Below are 25205 nucleotides of genomic sequence, written 5' to 3'. Positions count from 1 at the left end.
AAACAATTCTCATAAAGATTAATGATATTTAGTTGATTAATGATTCCTAATCTAAAGATTACTTTTCTGTGTTCGGTTTCACTTGACTCTTTTTGAGTTTGATGCTGTTGTCTGTATTCCTTCAGATTTTGTTCTTTTGTTCCCTTAGTGCCTTCACTTCTATTGTCAGTTGTCTTCCTATCATTCATTCTCCCCATCTTTCTTGTGTTGTAGTTCCCCCATCCCCAGAGATCACTGGTTATACAATTTTTATTTTACTTGTCCTCTGCTGAAAATGTCATCTCTCATCTTTAGTTTTAACTAAATGTGGAGGTTCAGAGTTACATATCTGACTTTGATCTTTCTTTTAAGTTCCAGACTTATTTATTAGTTATCTTGTAAGCATTAAGTATATCAGGTCTGGTATTATGAAAATGAATAAAGCATGGTCTTTTTTCTAGAAGATTCACAGCCTCATTTGAGGAAAATTATTAGTTATATAGCTCACATCATATCTGTGTGAGTGGTGTAAAAGATGGCCTTATTTAATTTGGAGGACATCTTTTTGTGCTTTCCATTAGTAATGCTTGGAGTGATCCCAAAGGATGACTAGAAATTCACCAGGTGAATAAGGTGGGAAGAGTGGTTCTGTGTGTGTGTGTGTGTGTGTGTGTGTGTGTGTGTGTGTGTGTGTGTGTGTGTGTGTGTGTGTGTGTGTGTGTCTCCAGGTCCTGGCAGGGAGTGAGAATTACAAGTCAATGTCAATGCCAGCAAAGTGGTATCAAGCATTGAATCCAGGAGAGTGATGACTGAAAACAGGAGAGAGATTCAACAACACTTTTAATATTACTTATTTGTTCCAAGCAGTGTATATAAGGGAATGATGTAGACTTAAGGTTCACAAAGTGATGTGTACTAACTTTGCCCTTTTCTGATACTTGCTACGTATTGCAGTTGCCATAGTGGTCACAGTAGATAAAAGTATAGCTTTCCCAAGATTTTGGCCCTCATGTATATCATGGTATGCATAGAATACACACAAATCTCTCGGAGATACAAACTGTTGAGTTGGTACTGGGATCAGAAAAGGACTAAAGAAGTTAAGAGTGAGTAGACAAAGGAAACAGTTTATATGAGTATATACATGATTGATACATGTTTTAGGAAACTAGTTCAAGACACCTATATCATGAGCATATGTGAGACATTAGTCAGTGATTGGAGGGTGAGTCTTTGAAGAGGTTGGGTAGGGGTCAAATTCTAAAGGGCTTGATTTGCTAGTGAGTGTGAACCTTGTGATGAAGGTTAAGGCGGGACTCTTTTTAGTAGCAGTATTGCAGTTAGATTGACACGTTAAAATAAAGAGATCCATTATTATTATGTTTCTCTAGTTGGCAGCCTGAGAAGAATATCAAGTAAATCATAGGTGGAGGGCCAAGCTGAAGAGAGGTACTTTAATGTCAAGGCATTAGATGTATTGTATGAAATAAACTAACCAGAATGTATGAAAAATCAAAGGCCAAAATCAGGAGAATACCAACATTAGCAGGGCAAGGAGGAAAAGGAAGTGATTGTGTAGAAGACCAAGATGGATCCAGTTATAAGAGTAGCCTTTCATAAGAAGTCTAGATAATAGGTGTTATTCAACAATTTGAAATCATGACAGAGTCTCAGAAAAGTCACTGCTACTTTGTCATTTTGTTTGTAACTTTAGATGATTTTTACTTTGCACATTGTTGCAACTTTAGCAGGAAGGAGATGCTTCTATGGAGTAAGGAAGACAAATACTATGTTGTAAGAGATTGAAATGTAGATAAGGATGGATTCATCTGTGGTCTGTCACTTTTCAAGATAGAAAAGAAAGGTAGGTTAGAAATTTTTGTTTGAGGGATGCTCAAGAGTAAGCTGACAGAAAAGGTAAAATTAAATTGGAGCCAGAAATTGCCATTTTCAGTATTCTTTAGCTCTTCCAAATCTAAGCAAGAACTAAATACTGTGTATTGACTTTCTACTCTGATCTATACCTGTGTTTCCATTCCTCAGTGCTCTAACCTCATGTTCCTTATCTGACCTTATCAGAACTTTTCCTTCTCTATTCAGCATAAGGGAGAAAAGAAAATTTGGAAAAAACAAAGAAAGCAAGGGTGTTCTCCATTCTTTTTAGGAGAAATTGTGGAACTTATAAAACTAAGGGATCTATAAATGGACAAAAATCTGATTCTGACAACATTAAACATTTTTGATAATTTTCTTTTGAAATTATATTATTTTTCTCTTTTCCTGTCCAAACCCTTTCATGTACCTAAAGTTCTTTATTGACTTCTTATGGCTAGCAAATGATGCTGGTCAGGCTTTCTTATTTTACCAAGTACTGTATTTCCCCCAGGGACTATCTGTTTCTACCTTCATTTCCTGTCAGTTACTTCTTCTGTTTTGGTCCTTTAACACTGCAAAAACCTAATGTTTTTCTGCCATGTACTGGGTATCTATTTTCATATTCTGTCCTTTTGTATTTCTTGAGTTTCCTTCTCCCTCAGCTCTTCCTTAGCAAGTTGTTAAGGACTCTTTTCTATGTTGAAGTACATTTTACTCATCCATTGTTCTGTGTCATTGATGCTTTTCTATTTCTCTCCTCATAGGACATCTGTAGGAATTATTACTAATTTATCTCCTTTGGTACCTGGTTTAATAATGCCAGTGGAGTTCATGTTTGGTTTATGTTCATTGTATTATGAAAAATCATGGAGGTTGTGGCATTTGACTGGACCTGGGAGGAGTCATTAGATTTCTCCATAGAACATTCTATGCAAAATAGGCAGCATGTGTAAGAGTTTTTAGGTAATGTGTGTAGTAGTATAAACAATATGCTGAATACTCCTTTTGGATAGGTGAGTAGAACTTACAATGGGAAGATAGGGTTGGGAAGTAATTTGAATACAAATTAAATGGAATCTGCAGTGGCATGCTTAAAGTTTTTTTTCTTATTGTTGCAGTGGGCACCCATTCCTTGTGGATTGTTACTCTGGGAAGTAGCACATTGGCATTTTTGAGGAAAGGTTTGCTAATTTTGGGAAGTATCCCAAGATGTAGATAATCCTGTCCTTTTGTGAAACACTTTAATATTTTCTAGTTTTGGTTTTATTTTTCCTAGTTTCCTTTCTAAAGATTATAAGACCTTTTTGACTACATAAATACTTTCTGTCATTGTTTTTTTATATCCTTAAAAATGTTTCTAGGGTTTTCTAAGATATAATTATTTAATTTGGTGTTTTTAATGTTCTTTCCCTTTAATATTTGAACACACTAATATTCACATATTTTTATCTCCATTAGAGAAATTGCTAAAGTTGCTGTCTCTTGGTTGGTAATTGGATGTCCAGAATTGTTTGATGAAATCTTTAAATTTTCATGTTTTGCTGTTCATGTAGAATATTTGTAAAAACAGTTAAAGTTGATTTTGCATCATTATGCAGAAAGGCAACTATTCATCCTTGCTTTTACTTATTTTCTTAAGGCAGAATCCAATTTATGATTTGTAAAGGCCCTCCCAATTATATGTAGGTGTATTAAAGCACAATATTTTGAATTTGTGGGAGGAAATCCAGGGATTGAATGTATTTGGGGAACTATGAAACAAGATTAGAGGAAAGCTGGGAATGGTGTGTGAAATTAAGAGCCATTCAAAAGATATATACTGCTTCTTGTGTTGCTATAAAGAAAACAGATATTCTCTAGTTGCAGAGAGAATTCTGTATATAAATCAACAGTGAATGTTACAATATAGTTTATATTTAAATGATGAATTACATAAGAAGGCAGCTGAGTAAGTAGGACAATGAAAAATCAAGAGACAAGGTAGCTTGCCTCTTGAAAATGGGATATCAATGAACCTTAAAAAATGAGTAAAAATTTAGGTAGATGGAAAACTGATTGTGGAGTTTGAGGATATGGACAATAAGAATGGAATGCTTGTGGTATAATGATTAGACCTGACATGGGAGATAAAAGATAAATAGGGTAAGTCATTGCCTTGTTTCTTTTGTAGGACTTTAGATGGCAGAATAATGGTGTTTGGGATATGTAAGATAGTCATCTTACATTAGTGGATGGTAGGAGAGGAAAGGGTATGGAGAGGTCTGTGGAGTTGTAGATGTGAAAGAGTATGAGATAGCTGAGTAAAAGTCTACAGAGAAATATTTGAGAGACTGAGATATTCTCACTAAAACCACAAAATTATTAGAGAGCTGTGTGGAGTGTAAAAAGGCCTTCACCGTCAGAACTGCCTGTTGATTAACATTCTCATGTAATGTAGCATCTAGTTAACTGCTGGCTTATTCCTTCCTTTGGTATCCTTCTTGGTCACCCCTCTTTGTTCTTTGTTTAATGAAAACATTACTTTTACTATAACTTTACATATTTGTACATCCTCAAATAAAGCATACCTTATCAGAAGTAGTTTAGCATGCATTTCTCATTTCTTCTTATTATAGTATTTGTGTCTTGAGACTATGTTGTTTAATTCTTTGGACTAGCTAGTTCCTTTGTGGTTTACACAGGCTAAAGTTGACACTAAATATTGAATATTTATGCATTGCCCCTTACAAGTTCAGCCTGCAGGAGTTAGTGTACAGGGACTCTGAGTCCATGGGTGTTTCAGTTTATTCACATCAGATCTAGCATATGTGCCTCTGCACTCATATGCTATTTTTAATTAGGGATTGATTTTCATGACAATACGGCAGTACTTTGTGCAGAAAAAAGTTACTTTCCTAACATGTAAATTTGATCATGTACTAGTTAGTCATTTCTTCTCTGAATAGGTGAACACATGATCTGATGTGTGTATTCCACTATATGAATAGCTAACTTAAAATGTGCCCCACTTACTAGTTTTGCATCTATCAAAAATAAGTTATAAAGTATCTTTTCTAAATTAAACATAGTAGTAAAGATAAACTAAGAGCCCAGACATTTCTCAGTGTAAAAAGCTTCCATGCATTAATGGAAAAGTTTTCATTCACTATTCTGTATGCTGTGTAGTTGATTTAATGCTGTGGCATTATACATTGCATCACACTTCATCTTTTCAGAGTACCTCTCATTTCTTTTTCTGTCTGATAGCAACAAACTGAAATCTTTTCTTCAAGTATTTTGGTTTATCACTGCTGTTTCTACAAACTCAGACAAATTGTCATCAGTTCATTTCTTGGTTCATACAATTAAAGACGTACTGATTTTACCTCCTATTTAAAAAGAATGATGCTAAATGACCAAGGTAGAAGTTTGAGTTGACTGCCATGGTCTTCAGGTCATCCAGCTGAGCTTGGCTTAGGGCACACGTTTAGTGTATCTTTTCTAAAATGATATTTTTTTCCTTTAATCTTCTAATTTCCAGCATGTTAAGTGCATTTAGCATATATATATTGATGAACATTCTGCTTATCTACCATTCCTATGTTTTTCCTTTTTTTTGTTAGAGATAACTTATCTCACCTTGGGGCACATTTTTCAGCATACAAAAGAGGAAGCAGTAAGAAAAGGTCAATAGAGTACTTTGAAGTACTGGATAAGACTACTTGTGGAGTAGGTGGTGTAAGGATTCAGGCATTATGCTGGCCTGCCTCTGTAACCTGGCAGAGTGCACTCAGGCAGTACTTTGGTCAGCCCAGGGTTCCATGACTACTTGTCTGGATGCAGGTGCAAAGGAGGACCCCTTTAAAAGGAAGACCTCTGCCCATATACGCTCTTTCCTGCTGTTCCCCTGGGGCAGACAGGACTCTTCTGTCTTCTCTCTGTCTCTGTGTCTCTTTACCTCTTCTCTTTCTGTCTCCCACTTTCTCTTTCTAATAAAACTTATCACTAAGTTCTTTCTGACTGGCATGTTTGTCCCCTGTCTGGGTCATCCTTACCTGTCATGGAATCTGCCAAGGTTCCCCTTGAGCTTTGTTATAACAGGTGAAGTAGTTGATACACTTTTGAAAAGTGCATTTGCCACCTGATTTGTAACTCTGCTTTGGAGATGTTTCCAGTAGCTTCATTTATTTCTAGAAGTATTCCTTCAAATGTTCACACTTATTACTATGCTGAGATAATTGTTTTGGAATTTTTATTACCAGATGATATGATTGATAGGTGCTTTATTTTGGCACCCAATCAGTGCTGTTTTGCTGGGGAAAAGTGTGTGTGTGTGTGGGGGGGGAAATCAGATACTCTTTTGAAAACAAGCATTGGTAGATTATGGCCAAATTATCTGTTAAGAGCAGCAGAGTGTTCTGGAGTCAGAAACGGAAAGGACAGAGCAGATACTCAGCAGTAGTCCATAAGAAGACCAAAGCAGTTGATTGTCATATTAAGAAAATCATCTTTCACAGTCCAGGGCTTTTTAGCCTAGGCTGTGTGTTGTTACATGTGGAGAAGAGAGGTAGTTTTACAGTGACAGTCAAGATAAACCACTGAGATCAGATAAAATTGATTGCAGGAGCATAATGTAGGTGGTAGGGAGGAAGGGAGGATGATTTACTTTAATATAGGAGAGAGGAAGAGTCTGAGGTAAATGATTGATTTTTATGAAGCAAAAACTGAACAAAGTTCTTTGTGACCTACGAGCAGATGAAAGATCATGCAGAATACTGTATCAAAATTTATTGCTTAGGCAGTGAATTAGAGGCCCTAATGATAGGCACATTGGCCATTATATAACTGTGGTAAAAAGCTCAGCTCTCCATCTTAGTTCTGTACTGACCACTTAACTTTGTATTCTTGTGCAGGTTACAACCACTGAAGCCTTAGGCTTTTTCTCCCATAAAACTTGCAGAAATAATAGCTTCTTCACAGAATTATATGGATTAAATAAAAAAAAAGCAGATAGTGGCATTTGCTAGTGTGACACATTTCTAAAGGTTAATTCTTAGTTTCTGATAGGGGGTGGGGAATATGTTTCCTTGGAGTGTGTGTTTATTCATACCCCTAAGCTGTTACCTTCTTAAAGCACTTTAAGAATTTAGCTCAGTGAAACCTCTTGAGTTGTGTTGTGCTTGGTAAAAACTTCTTTACACATACTGTGTCAGGTGAAGAAAGAACTTCCTAAATTCCATGAATGGAGTTGATAATGAAAGGACAGAGGTCTGGGATTATCACCTACTCCCTAAGATGACCTCATTTCTCTGTCTTAGTTAGGATTGTCTTCTAAACTGTTGTTTAAGGACCTTCCAGTATGAGAATCATCATGGGTACAGGCTTAAAAAATGTAGACTCCTAAGCTCCATCATAGACTCCCTGAATTAGTTGATTATGGTAGAGCAAAGGAAGTTTTGTTTTACACTCAAGCATAGCTATTATACATAGAGTGCCCATTTGGAGAGCTAGTAGACAGGATGACTATAAGATTTGATTTAATTCAGGGTAAAAGTACCAGAAGAATACTATCTCTTTCCACATACTCTATATAGCTGTGAAGATGACATCAAATTGATGTTTCTTAGTTAGTAAAAGTTGGATTTAGTGAACAGATATTTAAATTTTAGATGTTGGTAACCTAAATTGCAATGATTCCTATCTATAATGATTTCTGTAGTAGATAAGTTTTGTTGGATTATAGTTTTCATCAAGTAGCTTTTGATGCCAGATTTTCTATCTACAAAATGATGTTTGCTTTTAAATCCTCTGTCCCCATTAATTTTGAAGCTCTTATTAGCATAAGAGCTAAGTGGGATTCTAGACATTCAAATCAAAGGAATATGGTTGTCCTCCATATCCATGAGTTTCACCTTTCTGTGTTCAACCAACTCTGGACTAAGCAAAACTTTATTTTTTTACATGTATATTCTTTTCCTGATTGTTAAAACAATCCATTATATGACTGTTTGCATATATATTATATTATATTTACATTATATTTGACATAATAATCTAGAAATGAATTATAGTTTGCAGGAAATGTATGTTGGTTATATACAAATACTATATTATTTTACCTTTTTATAAGACTCCTGAGCATTTCTGGATTTAGATAGTCTTTATGGGAGGATGTTTTGGAAGCATTTCCCCAGAGATACTGAGGATGACTGCATTCAGTTTTAAAAAGACTGTTATCAGTTTTAATTTTTAAATTTAGAGGTTTATAGCTTGTCAGTATGATGAATCTCACCCCACAATCTGTTACTCTTGTTTAGATAGTTTACTTAAGGATTATCTAAAATCTACCATTGATTACCTTTTTTTTTTTTTTAATTAACTGCTTAAACCCTCAACATATGAAAGCTCCAACTCAGAATAAAGAGCCACCCTGCAATGAATGCTCCTTTTGGGTGTGAAATATTTCCTATTTTCTTCCATCAGAGAGCAAGCTGTTCTTGAGTATTTATTTCCTTGCTTGAAAAGTATTCTTACTTGATTCCTGCACGTAATACTAGAATCTCCATTTTTCTCTGCATGTAAAAAAGCTGCTTACTAAAATGCAGAGTCCCAGGGGAACAACTCACATTTAGAGAATTTGAGCTAGTGAATCTGGAATAGGCCAAGAAATCAGCAGTTTGGTAATTTTGGTAGAATTGTTTTTTGAGAAATCCTGCCTGTTTCTTCAGGCAGTTACTGTTACCTTCAGGGACAAAGGTTGTAGGAATTGGGCACGATAAAACTTAACAGTGGTGTTGAATATTACATCCGTGTGTGTGTGTGTGTGTGTGTGTGTGTGTGTGTGTGTGTGTGTGTGTGTGTGTGTGTGTTGGGAACTTAAGATGATACTAACAGATCTTAAATGAAGAAACAAACTCATTACCTTCAGGTCACTTTCAAGTCCTGTGCTTGAAGACCTTTAAATTCATTCTGAGGACTATCCCTCATAATATTCCAAGGTGCTTTGCAAACTTCCAAGGGAGAAGAACAATTAAAAGTCATACTCAAATGTAAAGCCAATAAACCACAACAATATCCCTGAGTGCAGTAGTGGCATCTATATCTCAGGGGTAACTATCAGCTGTCTTAAGGCTGGCTAAATAGGGGGGAATTCATGATTGGTTGTGTAAACCCAGCCAACTACTACCTGTGGCTACTGAGGACATAGACCCCAGAGAATGAGTTCATTACTGCCAGGCTCCTAAACCCATATAATTCCCAGTTTCATTGTAAATACCTATCCTTATATCCACAGGAAAGTGTAGCTTTTAGCCTTTATCAAAGACACTTCTCTATGCTGCAGATGGAGCCCATCACAGAAAGTGATGTGCTAGTCAGAATGCAGAAGCCTATTCACATTTGACAAATCTACAGCATAACTCCTATACCTAAGGCTCAGGGAGCATCACAGAAGAGGGGATTGAAATATTTAAGAGGTCCAGAGGTTTGGCTGTGAGATAGTGTCTTCTATATCTGATAGGGAGTTGAACCCATAAAATCTTAACAGTATGGTCACCTAAATAAGACCTAAACAGTGACAACACCAACATAAATGGGGGAAATGAAGAGATACAATTAGTGGCTGCTAAGAATTCTCTGGGAACTCCTATCTATATAGGTTGTCCAACCCCAAGTCCTCATCCCTAAACATATATACATTTAAGCAACACTAAATGGATTCAGCAGTTTGTTTGTTTTGTGTGTATGTGTTTGTGTGTGCATATGTAACAACAGTAAATAAGGTCTTGAGAGGGAGCAGAGTGAATGGGAGGAGTTGAGGGGGAAAGTGTGAGGTGAATAATGAGGTAAGTACTGTACTCTTGAAATTGTAAAAAAAAATACAGATGTTAAAAAAGGTCAACTTTTCAGAAGCAGCTGACCTCTTGCAGTTTTTATTTTTTTACCCTCCCTTTTATGTTAGTTTGAGGGTCCAGGAAATGTATGATATAGTCACCAGAGAAAATGGTGAAGATTATCTAGTGAAATAAATAGAGAAGCAGAAACAAAATAGACAGACAATATTTGGCATTTCTGCTGAGTGAAGCTGCTGTGTTTTGTGGTATGCTTGGCACTGTTCCTGGTGGAACATCTTCAACAACATTCATGTTCACCTCTTAGGCTTTCCTTTGTTCCTATGGACAATCTTTGTGGTTTTTGTTTTGTTTGTTTGTTTTTTGTCTTTTTTCCTGTTTCTCATTAAACAGTCTACTGCTCATTACTTCTGGTCCTCAGTTTATTGATCCTGCCTCCCCCTTTTTCTATATTATGCAATTTGAAAGTGAATGAAGTAGCTTATAAAAGAAAACTAAAATAACTAAGTGCCAAAGTTAGCAAAACATTAGTGTTTGATTTTGATATTACCCATTCTGTTTGTATCAATGCTCTTGCCTTATTTCTTAGATGGATATTTATCCTAAAGCCTCTTCTGAGGAGTTAGAAACATACCATAATTTATTTATTTATATTTAGAGATGAAAACATTAGAGACTGAGCTTTATACTCTCTGACACCTAGGGGCACAGTTCTCATCATCCTGTGTCCTTGTTATCTGACTCAGTGAGGCTGGTAGTACTTTTAGATAACAAATTCTTGGTGGGTCCAAATTTGTATTTCAGTTGTTCCCTCTTTTTAATTGTCTTTAAAAAAAGACAGATTTGGTGCTAGAAACATGGCTTAGTCAGTGAAATGTTTGCAGTGCAATCATGAAGACCTGTATTTGTATCTTTAGCAACTACAGTACCTAAAAAGCTGGGTGTGTTGACTCTTAGTTATAATCCCTGCACTGGCAAACAAAGATGGGAATCCCTGGAGCTCTCTGTGTGGGCAGCCTGCCTCGATGAATCTTTGAGCTCCAGGTTCAATGAGAGACCCTGTCTAAAGACATTAAAATGGAGAATGCTTGAGGAAGACACCTGGTACGACCTCAGGCTTCCACACATGTGTGTAGACATTTGCACTCATACACATGTACATACATACACCACACATTCACAAAATGAAAAATGAGTGAATGAACCAATGAATAAATACATAAAAAGGAAAACTGTTCTTCATTGGAAATTGATGCAGATGGGTATTTAAGTGATAAGTGGGAAGAGGGTGTGTGAATTCACTAGGAATTGGTTTTCAGATTTAGTAGAAAGCCAGGGGTTAGAATTGTTGACCCCTGACTCACCCACCAGCCAGCTGCTTAACTGAGAATGACTGATGGCTGCAGTTGTTTCCATGTCCTTTCAACTTCATTTTCTCTCCACTCCTTTTCTTCCTGGCTCTTCCCTTCTCTTCAGTGTACAGGTACACATTGAGTATGAAAAGGGGCTGTTGTTACTAAAGCTTCTATGTCTTGATCCCAGGTTTCTAGTCTCAGGGATTGTTCTGAACCAGTTGAGCCTCACTTAGATTCTGGCATTCTCAGTGATTTTTAACTTGTAAGAAAGCATATTATCTTTGGACTATCCTTCAGTATTATTCCCTCAGAAGTTTACCTCATGTTTAAATGTTTCATAAGTCCTATAATTATTAATTGTAGTCCTTGAATTAGTTCCAGTTCCTTGAATATTTGTTTCTTCCAGGAATACTGAATGCAAAGGTTTGTATGGGAGACTGTAGGATGGTATTTAAGATATGCTAGCAAAGTCCCAGTGTTTTTTTAGTAAGACATTTTATTTAAAACACAGGCAAATGTTTTTTATTTAGACAGCACTTGTATTAATATTAGAAATGTACAGAAAAGATTAGCATGGCCACCAGAAAGCAGTGGGAACCATGTGGATTTGTGAGGAATGTAAGCAAGGAGGTATCATTTTGTTAATCTTGCATTGCCAAATTTAAATGTGAATACTTTATTTATTCTTCCTGGGTTCTGTGATTCCACATTATCATGCTCCTGGATTTAAAAAGCTCCTCATTCTCTATGCTTATTAAAGACAGTTTTTCTGGCTTTTACTTTTGTAGGTACAAACATATTAGAAAGTAGTGTGTTCACCTAGACAGCACAGCTGATCAATTATTGGTTACAATTGAAGTAAACATGCCATTTCATATGTAAATTCAGGACATTTTGTGAACTGGTAATTTTCAAGTTTGTCTTTAACCTCCCTCCCTCCCTCCCTCCCTCCCTCCCTCCCTCCTCCCTCCCTCCCTCCCCCTCCCTCCCTCCCTCCCTCCAAACTCCCTCAACAATACTTGAGCCTGGGCAAGGACAGATATTATTTATTTATTTACTCTGACATAATTTTGGAGACAGGGAAGTCCAAGATCAGCTTGTTATCATCTGGTGTAGTTCTTCCTACTAAGTCTTTACATGGCACAGAGCAAGAGGAAGAGCACACTTTCAAGGGCTCCTTTTTATGATAGTGGAAATCTGGCACAGCTCATATTTGGTGGCACCTCCGGTACCTTCCAACAGAACTTTTGGAAGGGACACAACTCAAGCCATGATTTGTAAACCTTTCCAGGCTTTTTCTTAGCTCTTATTCAAATAATCTTAGCATTAAGAGTGGGGAGAGTGCATTATGGCACAAGAGAACTGATGTTTAAAGAAAGTGTACTTGTCTGGTATGAACTGCAGCTGACCAGAGTCAGGTTATGAAAGGTCTTCTGAGAGTTGTTAAAGATCTTAATTGTGAGATCTACAATAGTGGGAAGCCACTGAATAGGTAAAGGCAGAGGAGTGGCTTAATTTTGCTTGCCTTAGTAAAATTTGTCTGGTTTCTGGATGAATAATTGATTGAATGGGGTAAAGTGGACATTCTAAGAATAGACAAGAGTTTTAAATTCAGTTAATACTTCCTTAACAACAACAAATAAACTAGCTTAGATATTCTAATTGTATTGCTTATGACTTAAATTACAGGTGACTTGATTTCATTCTTTTTTTAAAAATGATTTATTACTCATTTTCATCTTATGGTCATTCATATTTTGCCTTCATGTATGCATGTGTGAGGGTGTTGAATCCTGGAACAGGAGTTACAGACAGTTATGAGCTGTGGGTGTGGGGAATTGAATCTGGGTTCTATGGAAGAGCAGCCAGTGCTCTTAACTGCTGAGCCATCTCTCCAGCCCTCTGATTTTACTATTTTTGAGGGAGAAGGGCACTTAAGTTACAAATTCTTACTTGACAGCTTTAGGTAATATGTTTTAATGACTGAGTACTAGCATGGACAGATATTTTATGGTGAGTATGAGTGTGAGTGCCTTTTTAGTGTCTTTATAGAGGCTTACTTTCTGTGGTGTCCGTATTACTGTAATACCAACAATAAGTTAGTGTGGCCACTGTTTCAACAGGCAGCAATGACAAGTAATTGTGCTAGGATGGGAAATGTTCCTTAACTTTTACATAACTTACTGTTTTTCTAAGTAGTGTTCAAGCTAAAATTCTACTTTTCTATAGCTATCTACACACATTTTCTTTAGTAAAATGCATTAATGAGGATGCATGCGGGTCTTTCGATTTCCTGTTTGTTATTACTGCCTTGTTAGTCAACTTACATGAAAAAATTAGAAAATACTTCAGTTAATGTTCAGAAGAATCAAGTATATTTGAGCTATTTATTTGTGAATATTACTGTGTGTGTGTGTGTGTGTGTGTGTGTGTGTGTGTGTGTGTGTGTGTGTGCGTGCGCGCGCGCGCGCGTGTGCGCGGCCCTTGCACACATGTGAGTGTGCACCAGAGGTTGACATTGGATGTCTAACTCAATTGTTCTCCAACTTACTTTTGAGACAAGATCTTTTGCTAAACCCAGGGACTTGCTGATTGTCTGGACTGGCTGGCCAGTGAATCTTAGCAGTCAGTTCCTCAGGCTTGTGTGACAAATACTGTGGGCTGAGTTATGTCTCCATTCTTGCTTTTTGAGTTTAATTCTACTCCCATTGTTTCTTTCCTCCCAGGTTTGAGGTTAAGATGCTTTGAAATTACTCTCTTTTTTAATTATTTCTGTTTAATGCCAAATATCAAAATGCCTGGCACTAGTCAGCTCTGTATTCAGGTCGGTGTTGAGGAAAACACCAAAAACTAAAACAGCTTTATACATGTTTGTGAGCAACTGATGGAAGTTATTCCTTAGGTGTGAGAAGATGAAAGCCAAATACTGGTGCTTTCAGATTTTCCCTGGTTGTGTATCAACATGTCTGCAATTCTTAAAGACCCTTTTCATTCTTTTAAGTCTTCTTGGAGAAAACATTATAATGGGGTTTCTTGATACTGAATAGCTTAGAATTTGAACTCAGGTTAGTTAGCTTCTCTCATCTTGATTGGTTATTTTTTTAAATTAGTGTATGTTATACAAATAAGTATGTTCCATTATAAAGTCTTTGCATATGGTGCATAAGTCTTTCCTAGTGTTTAAAAGTCCCTCCTGGACTTTTAGCACCTTTTTTTTTTTTTTTTTTTTTTTTGAACAGTCCTGTGTAGTTTGGAGAAGAGTTTAAATGATGAGCTCTTGTACAGGTTTTGTCAATACAAAACTATACTTCTTTGTATTATCTCTGTTTATTAAGAAAAGCATGAAAAGATGTCTGGCAAAAAGATATCCGTTTCAAGCTCTACGACTTTGTTATAGCATTTTAAGAGAGTTAATACATTTTCAAATCTTGGTCTTTGTCAGACGTACATATTTGGTGTTGTCTGTATGGGGAGAAACAGTCATTTGTGTGTTGGAATATATTTCAGTTACCCTACTTTGTATTGATGTTGTGTTATTCATACATGACCCAATTGGCCTTTCTTCTGCCTCAGCCTCCGGAAAATCTTGGTTTTACTTTGGGTATTGTCAGGAATTTACATAAAGAACTGTTAAATAATTAGTGATTAGATGTAAACTTCTAGTGAGTGCCACAACATAGTTTTTATATTTTAGGCATATTCTGTATTATATTACATTTAATACTATATACATATTACTTTCAAGATCTTGTAATATTTTGTAGTAACTGCTAAGTGTGGAAATTATATACACAGCAAACAAAACAAACAAACAAACAAAACCCCCAAAAGTTCTGGGAAGCATGCCAGAATTGTTTTCCAGAAGTGATTGTTTAGTGGTAGAAAGGTGCTTAGTTTAAAGAAACATGAGAAAGCCTTCAAATGTTGTATTATTATGCAGTAATAATATTTGAAAATCGATTCTCTTTTTTTTTTTATCATATATTTAACATCTATCAGAAGTCTTTGGTGGTAAAAAGTTTGGGAGTTTGGAAGCAAGCATTGCCATCTTAGAAGTACATGACAAACATAGAAGCTGCCAGGTATCTAGTGCAATAAACCAAACCGTCTGATTTACGGAATGGAGGAAAGCAGAGGTGTGGCTTCTGGGTTCTGTTGTCAATCCTTTCAATACCAGTGACTATTTTGTAAGTGTGAACTTAAGAGACCATTCTTTTTTATGGGGTTAGTTTACTGTGGCTCTTGGAGGTTTCATCCCCCTCTATTCCAACGTGGCTTAGTCATTTTTTCATTGTTTTTTGATGAATCTTTAAAATACCACTCTTTTAAAAAGAATCTTCCTGAGAGGCCCAGGCTGGTCTTGAACTTCTAACCTTCCTGTCTCAGCCCCTGGAGTGTTGGGATTACAGAAATGTAAACTCACTGTGTCTGGCCTTATACATGAGTTTTCTCTACGACAGGTGCTATCAGATGTGGAATGTTCATTTGTGATGCTACATGTGGACTTTGGAGCATTTTGGATTCAGACCTTTAGTGATGGAGATCACAGTGTTCATAGAACACAGTGTTCATAGAACAGTTGAGCTCTTAGCGTTATATAGGTAGAACCTTTCATTGAAAGAACTTTTCAATAACAGTGTTTAATGGGATTTTTAAAGTGTGGTTTCACCAAACAACAACTCAAATGAAAGTGAAAATTACCCTCATGTGGTGATGGTTCAAAGTGAAAGTAGTAAGACAGCATTTGCTGAAGAGTTGTCACTTGATTGCTTCATAAAATAATTGGAATTTGTTGTAATTTTGAAATGTAAAGCTAAATCAACAAATTTAGTATACTTTGAATAGAATCAGGTATATTAAAAGATGTGTGTGTGTGCATATATATACACATACATACATACATACATACATATATTTAAAAATTTTACCTATAGGTTCCCAGGGTTGGAATTCAGGTCTTCAGGCTTAGTGATAAGAACCTTTACCCATTAGGCCATCATGCTAACCTGGTATATTTTGTTTGTCAAACAATTTAAAAATATTGATGGGAAAATTAGGGATATTTCATATTGAGCATTAGTTTTCTATTTATTTATGAGAGCTTTTTAATTATTTTATGCATGTGAACGTTTTGCATTCATGTATATATGTGACCTATGTGCTAGCCTGGTTTCTAAGGAGGTCAGAAGAGGGCATTGGAACCCTTGAGGATAGAATTACATACAGTTGTGAGCAGCCATGGGCCTGTTAGGAATCGAACCTGGAAGAGCAGTCGGTGCTCTTAACCACTGAACTATCTCTCTAGCCATGAAAGCTTTTAAGTTTCTGAATATGACTACCTAACAGTAACAGTGAAGGACTACTAAATAATTTCTGCTTGAAATAATAGCTACACACACACACACACACACACACACACACACACACACACACACACACACACACACACACACGTAAGGTTTCCTAATGTGCTGACTATCCTAAAGTCATTCTTTTGCATAGTATTGCACTGAATGTTTTGATACTGTTTTATTTTTTAATTTGTACAATAGAATGGTTTGAATAAAAAGTTTTCAGTTTCTTTGATGTCTGCATTAGCTGATTTTCTGGACTTCTAGTCTGTCCCTACAGTGGCAGGAACAGTGAAAGGGAAATAGGAATTGCTTCTCAAATTACTATATTTTAAACATTGTTGACTTTTTCTGGTAGATGTAAGTTGCCTATGAGAGACACAGCATGTCTTTGAGATGTGCACATTGTGGAATGGCTATGACACATTGATGTACATGTGTATTCCTACACAGACTTAAAAATCTAACCCCCAGTGCCATATATAACTAGTTAAAATCAGTAGCTATCTGTGAGTAGGGGTAGGCATGTAACTCAGTAACATAGGTCCAACTGTCTAGCATGTGTGTTTATTTTGTATTGTCTGGGATTTGTTCTTAGCTTCAGGAATGAACCTATGAATGAACCTCAGAATTTTAAGTTGCTAAACATTTTTTCCTTAAAGTTGTTTCATTCATAGGAAAATCATGAGAGGATGAGGTTGGTCATTCAGAAAAATGTTCTTTTAATTAAGAAAAAATATAACCTGCCATTTGTAATCACAAATAATATTTTACTTCCAACTACCTGTTTAGTACTATTGTATTTTGCTTTTTATCACTCACTAAGTACTGTGTATGTTGAGAGCAGGTAAGATGGGTAGTCTTATGCATGTTTTTAAAAAGTACATTTGTATTATTTTTACTCAAAACTATTGATTGCACAGCTCTATAAAATGGTTACATCTTTTTTCATATTGAGAGTAAGACATTGAACTAATTAATACTTCATAAAAGCCAAAACTTAACAAATTGAAACTGTTGAAAATAAAAATTAAGGAAACAGGAAACAGTAGAATTACCACTCAATTTCATATGAAGCAGTATCTAGATATGATGTGGGCATCTACATATCTTTGTGCATTAGTTCACCAAATGTTAATTTTCACATCTTATCCTAGATATTAATTTCCAGTCAGTAATGTAATATATATATATTACTGGCAATATATATATATTGCCAGCAAAGCCTGGCAGTTTGATGATAGAAGGCAGGGCCGGCCATCAGTCATCACTATTTATTTATTGCCTATCTAAATGAACATATGCCACTCAGCCCATTTCAGCAGTATAGCTTTCCCAGTCATTAAACTGCTTGTTCATGCCTTTTTTATAATTCAATTTTGCTTTGAAAAATGTTGTGTACATTTAGAATGTACAGCATGTTTTGAAATAATGTACACATTATAGAATGGCTAAGTAATGCTAATTTACATTCATTACTTCATAGATTTAGATCTAACATTCAGTGACATTCTGACATGGAAAAGGATACTTGCACACACACACATACATGCACACACAGACTGACTGGTGTCAGTGAACAGGGGCTAGGAAAACAACTCAATGGCATGTGCTAGGCCTTAGGTTTGTTCCTCAGAGCTGCAAAACACACGAATAATAATAGATCAGTGTGTGATGTTTTTTATTTGAAAGTTTCTTATTTGAGAGTTTATTAAAATTATCAAAATAAATCAGCAGGTATTTTTTTTTTTTTTTTACATTGGAATAGTGAGCACTTTTGAGAGAAAGGAGGAGTACTGATGGTCAGACTTTTAGGGTTTTGCAATGTGTACCGTAAGAAAATTTGAAAATAGGTACATATATGAGATTTAGCCTGCAAAGTTTCTGGAAGTGTTGGCTTTTTAGGAACTGTTAAATTAATAATGGCAAGGAAAGGATTCAAAAGTACAGTTGCTTAAACATAGTATAACCCCTTCAGGAATTATTATTGCAAAAGCTACCTTTCCTCATTGGTTGGTTCATTTATTAAAAGTAGTATGGTTTGCATGGATGTATTTCTGGCTTTTTGTCTGCATCACACATGTCTGGAATCTTAGACTATCAGACTGTCTTTATGTTTTGTAGCCATGTTGTAAACCTTAACATTGGCAAAGTAAGGGATGACTTCTCCAGCTTTATTCCTTAAGAAACTATTTTCGAATAACCTGAATTATGTCTACAAATAGGTTTATTGAAATTCTGATGGAATTTAATTAAATATGTACATAAATTTAGAGAGGACTGTCATCTTTGTTATTCTGAACTTTCTAATACATGAAACTTGGATGCCTCTGTAAGTGTTTGAGTCTTTTAGTCCATTAGCATTTTACAACTTTACCACATTTGTGTTTTGTTAGATTATGTTAATTTCTAGATATTTTATTTTCTTTAGTGTGTCTGGTCTTGAACTTTTTAGACTTCAGTTTTATTTTGTTCATTGTTAGTATATAGAAGAGCAACTGATTTTGTTGTTGTTATCTTATCACCTATTGATTCTAAGGGGTTTTCTTTTATTTAGAATTCTTGGAAATTTTTAGAAAAGTAATAATGTCATCTGCAAATACAGTTTTATTTTTCTTTTCTCTGCATTATACCCACAATTTCTGTCTCTTGTTTTGTGGCAGAAATCAGAACATTCAGTCTATCTTAAATAAGGAGTAAGAGGGGTGTAGATGATGTGTCTTTGTCTGTGCTCTTAGCCTGAAGTCTTCCTCATTATGTATGGCCATTACCTTTTTGGTAGATCTTCTTTATGATGTTGAGGAAGTTCTTTTCTATTCTTAGTATGCCGTTTGTTTTTATTATAAATGGGTGTTAAATTTTGTCTGATGCTTTTTCTATGTTGGTTTATGTGGTCGTACTATTTTTCATTTTTATTTTCTTGATTTGGTAGACTGCACTGAGTAAGTTTGAATGTTGAACCAGCCTTGTGTAGATAAAGTAAACTTGTTGTAGTGTCTTAGTTTTTTTTTTTTCATTTTTTAAAAAAAATACATTGTTAGATTTCATTTATTAAAATTTTGTTGAGAATTTTTGTATTCAAGTTAGTGAAAAATACTGGCCTATTTTTTCTTGCATGCTGTTACTTTATGTCAATGTAAGACATTTCAAAATTGTATTGGAATTAATTGATTAAATTAATTTTGGCATTGAAATGAATGAGGAAGCACTGGGTCTTTTGTTTGTATCTGGAAGAGATTGTATATAAAATTAATATTGGCATGTTACCATAATATTTCATATAAAAAACTCTAATTCTATTTATATATAGTCTTTTATAAAAGTTTAAATTTCCTTTCTCATGGAAAAGTATTTTTTATTTCATTTTCCTGGATGTTTTAAATTTCCAATCCTCTGTAAAGCTTGTTTTATTTTTTTCCCTAATGGTATGAAAATGGAGCAGTTAGTGCTAAGTCATCAATACAAGTACTTTATACAGAAAAATTACACAAGTTACTCAGATACTTGATTGTGACTAGGGTTGCTGATTTACTATAATTAGACTGAGTTATGGATCTGGAGAAAAAATTGGACACTGAATGAGCTTGCCTCATTTTATAGAAGTAGAAAGAGGTAGTGAAGGATTTTTTTGCTTGTTCAAGGTCACAGAAGAGGTAGTAGGTTCAGGCCAGAGTCTTTAAGCTAGGGGTTGTTAACTATGGAGGATCATTATGTCTTCCCTGAGTGCAGGAGAAAAAAGAAAAGAAACACATACATGGATATATAAGTGTGGTGTGTGTGTGTGTGTGTGTGTGTGTGTGTGTGTGTGTGTGTGTGTGTGTGTGTGTACATGTATATGTCCCCTAAATACACTATTTAGCTACTTCTTTTCCAGGACATAGAAAGTCACATTGAGTTACAAAAATGTATGAAACAGTATTCAAGAATGTGTGGTGCATGCGGACTTTTATACCTATTTATTTCTTTTAAAAATGGCAGTCTTAACTATTTGGAATTATTTTGGTAGAATAAACTTAGGCATAGAGGTTTAACACTTAAGAAAGCTTTAGACTAGACTATACCATCTGAACAATAGCATCTCTTTTATAAAACTACACTTTTGATGTCACAGTGTGAACATTAGGGTGAAAGAACATACAGTTAGATACATTTAGTATATTTTCATAAGTATCATGTTGTTTAATTTATTGTTTAGTTATGGATTGTATGGTACAGAGGCTAATTACAAACTAGCTTTAGGAGGAGTGAGAAAGATTGTCACAAGTTTCCTCATAAGCAATTTTATTTACCTATCGAAAAAATGATAGTTGAGCTCTAGAAAATTACCCCCAAATGTATTTAACTTTGAAAGATAAATGTTAGAAATAATTTTGTAGTGATTGAAGTGATCATTAGTTTTTTTTTTTTTTTTTTTTTTTTTTTTTTTGGTCTACACTAGGAGGAACAAATTCTTCCCCTTCTTTGTCATCCCTTTTGTGTGACAAAATTCTCTTCACACAAATCTTCAGACTCACTCTCAGTAGAATACTTCAGGAAGCTATTATTCATTGACTGAAAACCAAAGGTGCAGCCCATTTGGTACTTAGGCTACATGCAGTATTTCTTTGTTTTGGCCATATTTAATTTAAGATACTCCTGTGCTTCAATGGACTCTTCATTTGAAGATTGAAAATAGTTGCAAAATGCTTATTTATTTGTTTGTGAGTGAAATAGGGTGAGTGAAATGGACAGAAATACACAGAACACTCATCTTTAGCAAATCAAAGGTAGATTAGTCAGGCTGTTGGAATTAGTAATGGCAGTGCTTTAAAAGAGGAGTTGCTGATCACACAACCTCTGGGCCAGATGCATCCCAGAATGAAGTTCTACATCTAAGTGTTTGGAGAAAATATCTAGGATAATATTTTGTGAGATGCAAAAATTACAAAAAGTTTGGTTTTTAATTTGCATAAATAAAGTTTTATTAGAACACAAACTATGTTCATTCATTTACTGTCTATGAATACTTTTGTACTTCACAAGCAGAGTAGTTGCAACAGACCATATGGCCTGCAAATCCTAAAATACACACTGTCTGGACCTTTACAAAAAAGTTTGCCATCCCTGTTTTAAGATAAGAGTGTGGGCAGTACATGCTTTTAGAATTTTTGGTACAAGAGAAACTTGTTTTGTTCATGTTTTGAAGAAGTTTTGGAAAAGAAATAACTTAGAAAATGGCTGCTAATGTGTGCAGATAAATAGTAGCAGACCTTCTATAGAATATGGAGTTATCAATATAGTTTTCTGTATGTTATTTCATGATGCATTCTTGCATATAAATACTACAAACTCATTAAGTGCATCTCTCTTAGTACATTGTAGAACAGCTGTTCTCACGATTTAGGCTCTGAAAATTCGGAAACTTGTCTTAGTTTAGTGTTACTAGGACAACATACCAACCATCCATGACTTAAAACATTTATTCTGGATCCCAGTTTCATTGTCTCAGTCACTTGTGGGTTGGTTTTGTTGCTATGGACCTGAGTACAGATGTGAACATTGTAACTGGGGACATATGCTGTTAAGCCACTCACCTCCGGGTAGACAGGAAGCAGAGTGAGAACTGGGGAGAAGGAATATTGTGCAGCAAGTGACCTACTTCCTGCAACTAGGCCCCTGGGGGAATCTTCTAAAAATACCATACTATAGGGCTCCATTATGGAATTAATTCATTGATTAGGTCAGTCACCTCTCAATAACACCACCAGTTGGGGACCAAAAATTTCAACATATGAGCCTTTTGGGCTGGTATTTCCTGTCCATAACATAATTGCCCCAGGTAATTTTTTGTTTTTAAATGTAGATTTTATGTTTTCCATGTTAGAAATGAGCACATTTTAAAATGGCAATTTGTTTAAGAATAGCAAGTGTTCATTCTACGTAAGTAAAAGACGAAATCTATATGAAAAATGTTTTCTAAAGCTAAAAGAAATGTGACATTTTTTGTAACTTTCATGGTTGTTTTAATAGAAAGCAGTGGATTTCTTTATTCAGCTGCTCTTGTGTGAAACTTTGTTGTATTATTTTGACCTAGCCATATACAATCTAGCCATACAAAAGATGACTATTGTAATAATTTACTTAGATGTTTGTATATTTGTCTCTGATATAATACCAACATTCAAGAAGTAGTCTCTTATTTTGGTGATCTGTCTTTCACCTTGAATGGGTTTTTACCCAAGTGCTTCTGTAACACCACATTAATACTTTTAGAAACTATTGATTTCTCTGAATTATATGGATCTTCTGGGTGTTGACCCACTTCATCATTCAGAATTCGAATCCATTTGTTACTATTACTACTGACCTCACTATGACATTGATATCCTAATGCTAGTAGGTTCAGTTCTTGTACAATGCCTGTTTTTACCAACAGATTAAAATTTTATCCTTGGAATGCATATTAATGTGAGTTGCTTTACTTGAGTTAATGGACTCACTTTTGAGAGCATGTCTTGTCGAATTTCAAAGTCTCCATGGCCCTACTTTGTTTAGTCTACAGAGTTGAGGGAACTACAGTCTTACTATATAGGAGAATTGTGTTTGCTTAGATTGTATTTTGTCACACAAAATAGTGAAAAAGAGGTCCGAGGAAGGGCTGATATATAATAAAATGAACAATTTTTACTACTTGTTGTGTTCTTAACTGAAGCTGACATTGTCAAGAGAAATTTTGTGATATATGTGGCTAATTCAGATTATTGTGGTTATTTTTATATTTAAAGAATGGAGATTAACCTAGCAACGTAAATGCAGAGTTACAACACTGGGGGACAGTAAACTATTGACATTGCAATAAGAGTGCCTTAAGTGGCTGCTTTTTTCAAAACATAGGTATTAAGAGCTGTATAGTTACACTAAGTTGTTCTGTTATCTTACAGGTGCTATACTTGGTAGATCAGAAACTCAGGAGTGTCTTTTCTTTAATGCTAATTGGGAAAGAGACAGAACCAATCAAACTGGTGTTGAGCCTTGTTATGGTGACAAAGATAAACGTCGACATTGTTTTGCTACCTGGAAGAATATTTCTGGTTCCATCGAAATAGTAAAACAAGGTTGTTGGCTGGATGACATCAACTGCTATGACAGGTAAGAATGTACTTAATTTTTATGATGGAGTTCAGTGATTTTCCTTCTGTTTGCCCCACCTTGAAAAAGATCAATACGTGGGTTTTCACTTAAGTGCTTCTTGCTGTTTTAAAGATGAAATTATGGGGGGCTGGAGAGATGGCTCAGCGGTTAAGAGCACCGACTGCTCTTCCAGAGGTCCTGATTTCAATTCCCAGCAACCACATGGTGGCTCACAACCATCCGTTATGAGATCTGGTACCCTCTTCTGGTGTGCAGATATATATGGAAGCAAAATGTTGTATACATAATAAATAAATCTTTAAAAAAAGATGAAATTATGAAGAACATGAACCAATAACAAGCTCTTTCTTTCAAATTAATAAACATGTCATGTTTATTCTTTATCTTTGATATATTTTGAATAATCTACAGGTAGTGAGAACCCTTATATGAATAATTTTTCACCATCATATTATATTATAAGCTTTAATGCCAAATTAAAAATCACTTTAAAAGAAAGTATATGTGTTGAAAAGTCTACCCTCAAAGAGGAAAGAATAATGCTCGATGGCAGTGTTTAATTTCTCTTCATTTTCCTTCTTTATATTTCTGGAAGAAATTGATCTTCTCTTCCCAACCCCTTTTTGTCTTGCAAAGTAGGTAGAACTTTGTTTGTTTTTATTCCAAGAGACATTTAACTTGATATTCAAAATTGTGTCAGAACTAAAAACGCATACAAAGCTGTATTTTCTTTAATAGACCCTGTTTAAATGGTTGTCTGCTAGAAGTAAGATAAATGGTTGTGTTATTGAGTACTTGTGATCTTTCTATAAGAAGGGACATTGATATTGGAGTGATGCATTTTCCTGCCTGAGCCACAGCTTTTCCACTAGGGATAGATGGTATAGAGTTGTGGAGGCCTGCAGAGCCCCCAGTAACCAGCTATTTTGGACCTAAAAAGTTGTGTGATATCTGCTGACCACTATATATGTTTCTAGGAGCCTCAGTTACCTGGAGTTAATTGCTTAGCCATATGTGACCTTAACCATTCATTGGATAAATTATGAAAATTAAATTAGTTCTACGTCATGAAATATTGAAGTATAATCATTTAGATATATGTTTAATACTTAGGTAATGCTTCTAAGTCTGTAAGTTTTCCAAGAATTATTTATCTGTACTTCTTTACTTCCATTTTTCTGACTATTATTGTCTCTACTAATAGAGGTGCGTAACCAAGTGATAGTTGCTATGATAAAAGGGGATGGGAAGCTACTAGAAAAAAATGGAGGCTTATCTTTACTATAACTGACTTTTATTAGTTTTTATCAAGAAGCTGTGTATGTGTGTAATGAAAACTATTCACTTCTAACCTCTAAATCTAGCATTTAACTTATGTGAGAACCAGACAGTTCTGAAAATGCTTAGTGAGCCATTTTTCGGAGTCTTACGGAGTGCATTACACAGCGTAAAGTGCTTGTTATGAGTGATAACTATACCAGTTTTGATTCTGGGGATCAAATGCTAATATAGAAACTCATGAATACTTTTTTTTTGTTTTTTTGTTTGTTTGTTTGTTTTGTTTTATTGAGACAGGGTTTCTTTCCATAGCTTTGGAGCCTGTCCTGGAGCTCACTTTGTAGAACAGGCTGGCCTTGAACTCACAGAGGTCCACCTGTCTCTGCCTCCAAGTACTGGGATTAAAG

The 25205-nt window shown here is 35.3% G+C and overlaps 1 protein-coding gene across 1 annotated transcript in view; it reads left to right on the top strand.

Moving 5' to 3' along the window:
* The window catches only part of Acvr2a (activin A receptor type 2A), a 76790-nt gene that overhangs the window by 18830 nt on the left and 32755 nt on the right, over positions 1 to 25205 (top strand). Inside the window, exon 2 of the mRNA XM_027420474.2 lies at positions 23310 to 23517. Within this exon, the coding sequence (XP_027276275.1) occupies positions 23310 to 23517 (208 nt within the window). The remainder of the gene's footprint in view (positions 1 to 23309; positions 23518 to 25205) is intronic.

Source organism: Cricetulus griseus, chromosome 6 (genome assembly GCF_003668045.3).
Source record: "Cricetulus griseus strain 17A/GY chromosome 6, alternate assembly CriGri-PICRH-1.0, whole genome shotgun sequence".
Classification (NCBI taxonomy): Eukaryota; Metazoa; Chordata; class Mammalia; order Rodentia; family Cricetidae; genus Cricetulus; species Cricetulus griseus.
This window is presented reverse-complemented; position numbering and strand designations above follow the sequence as displayed.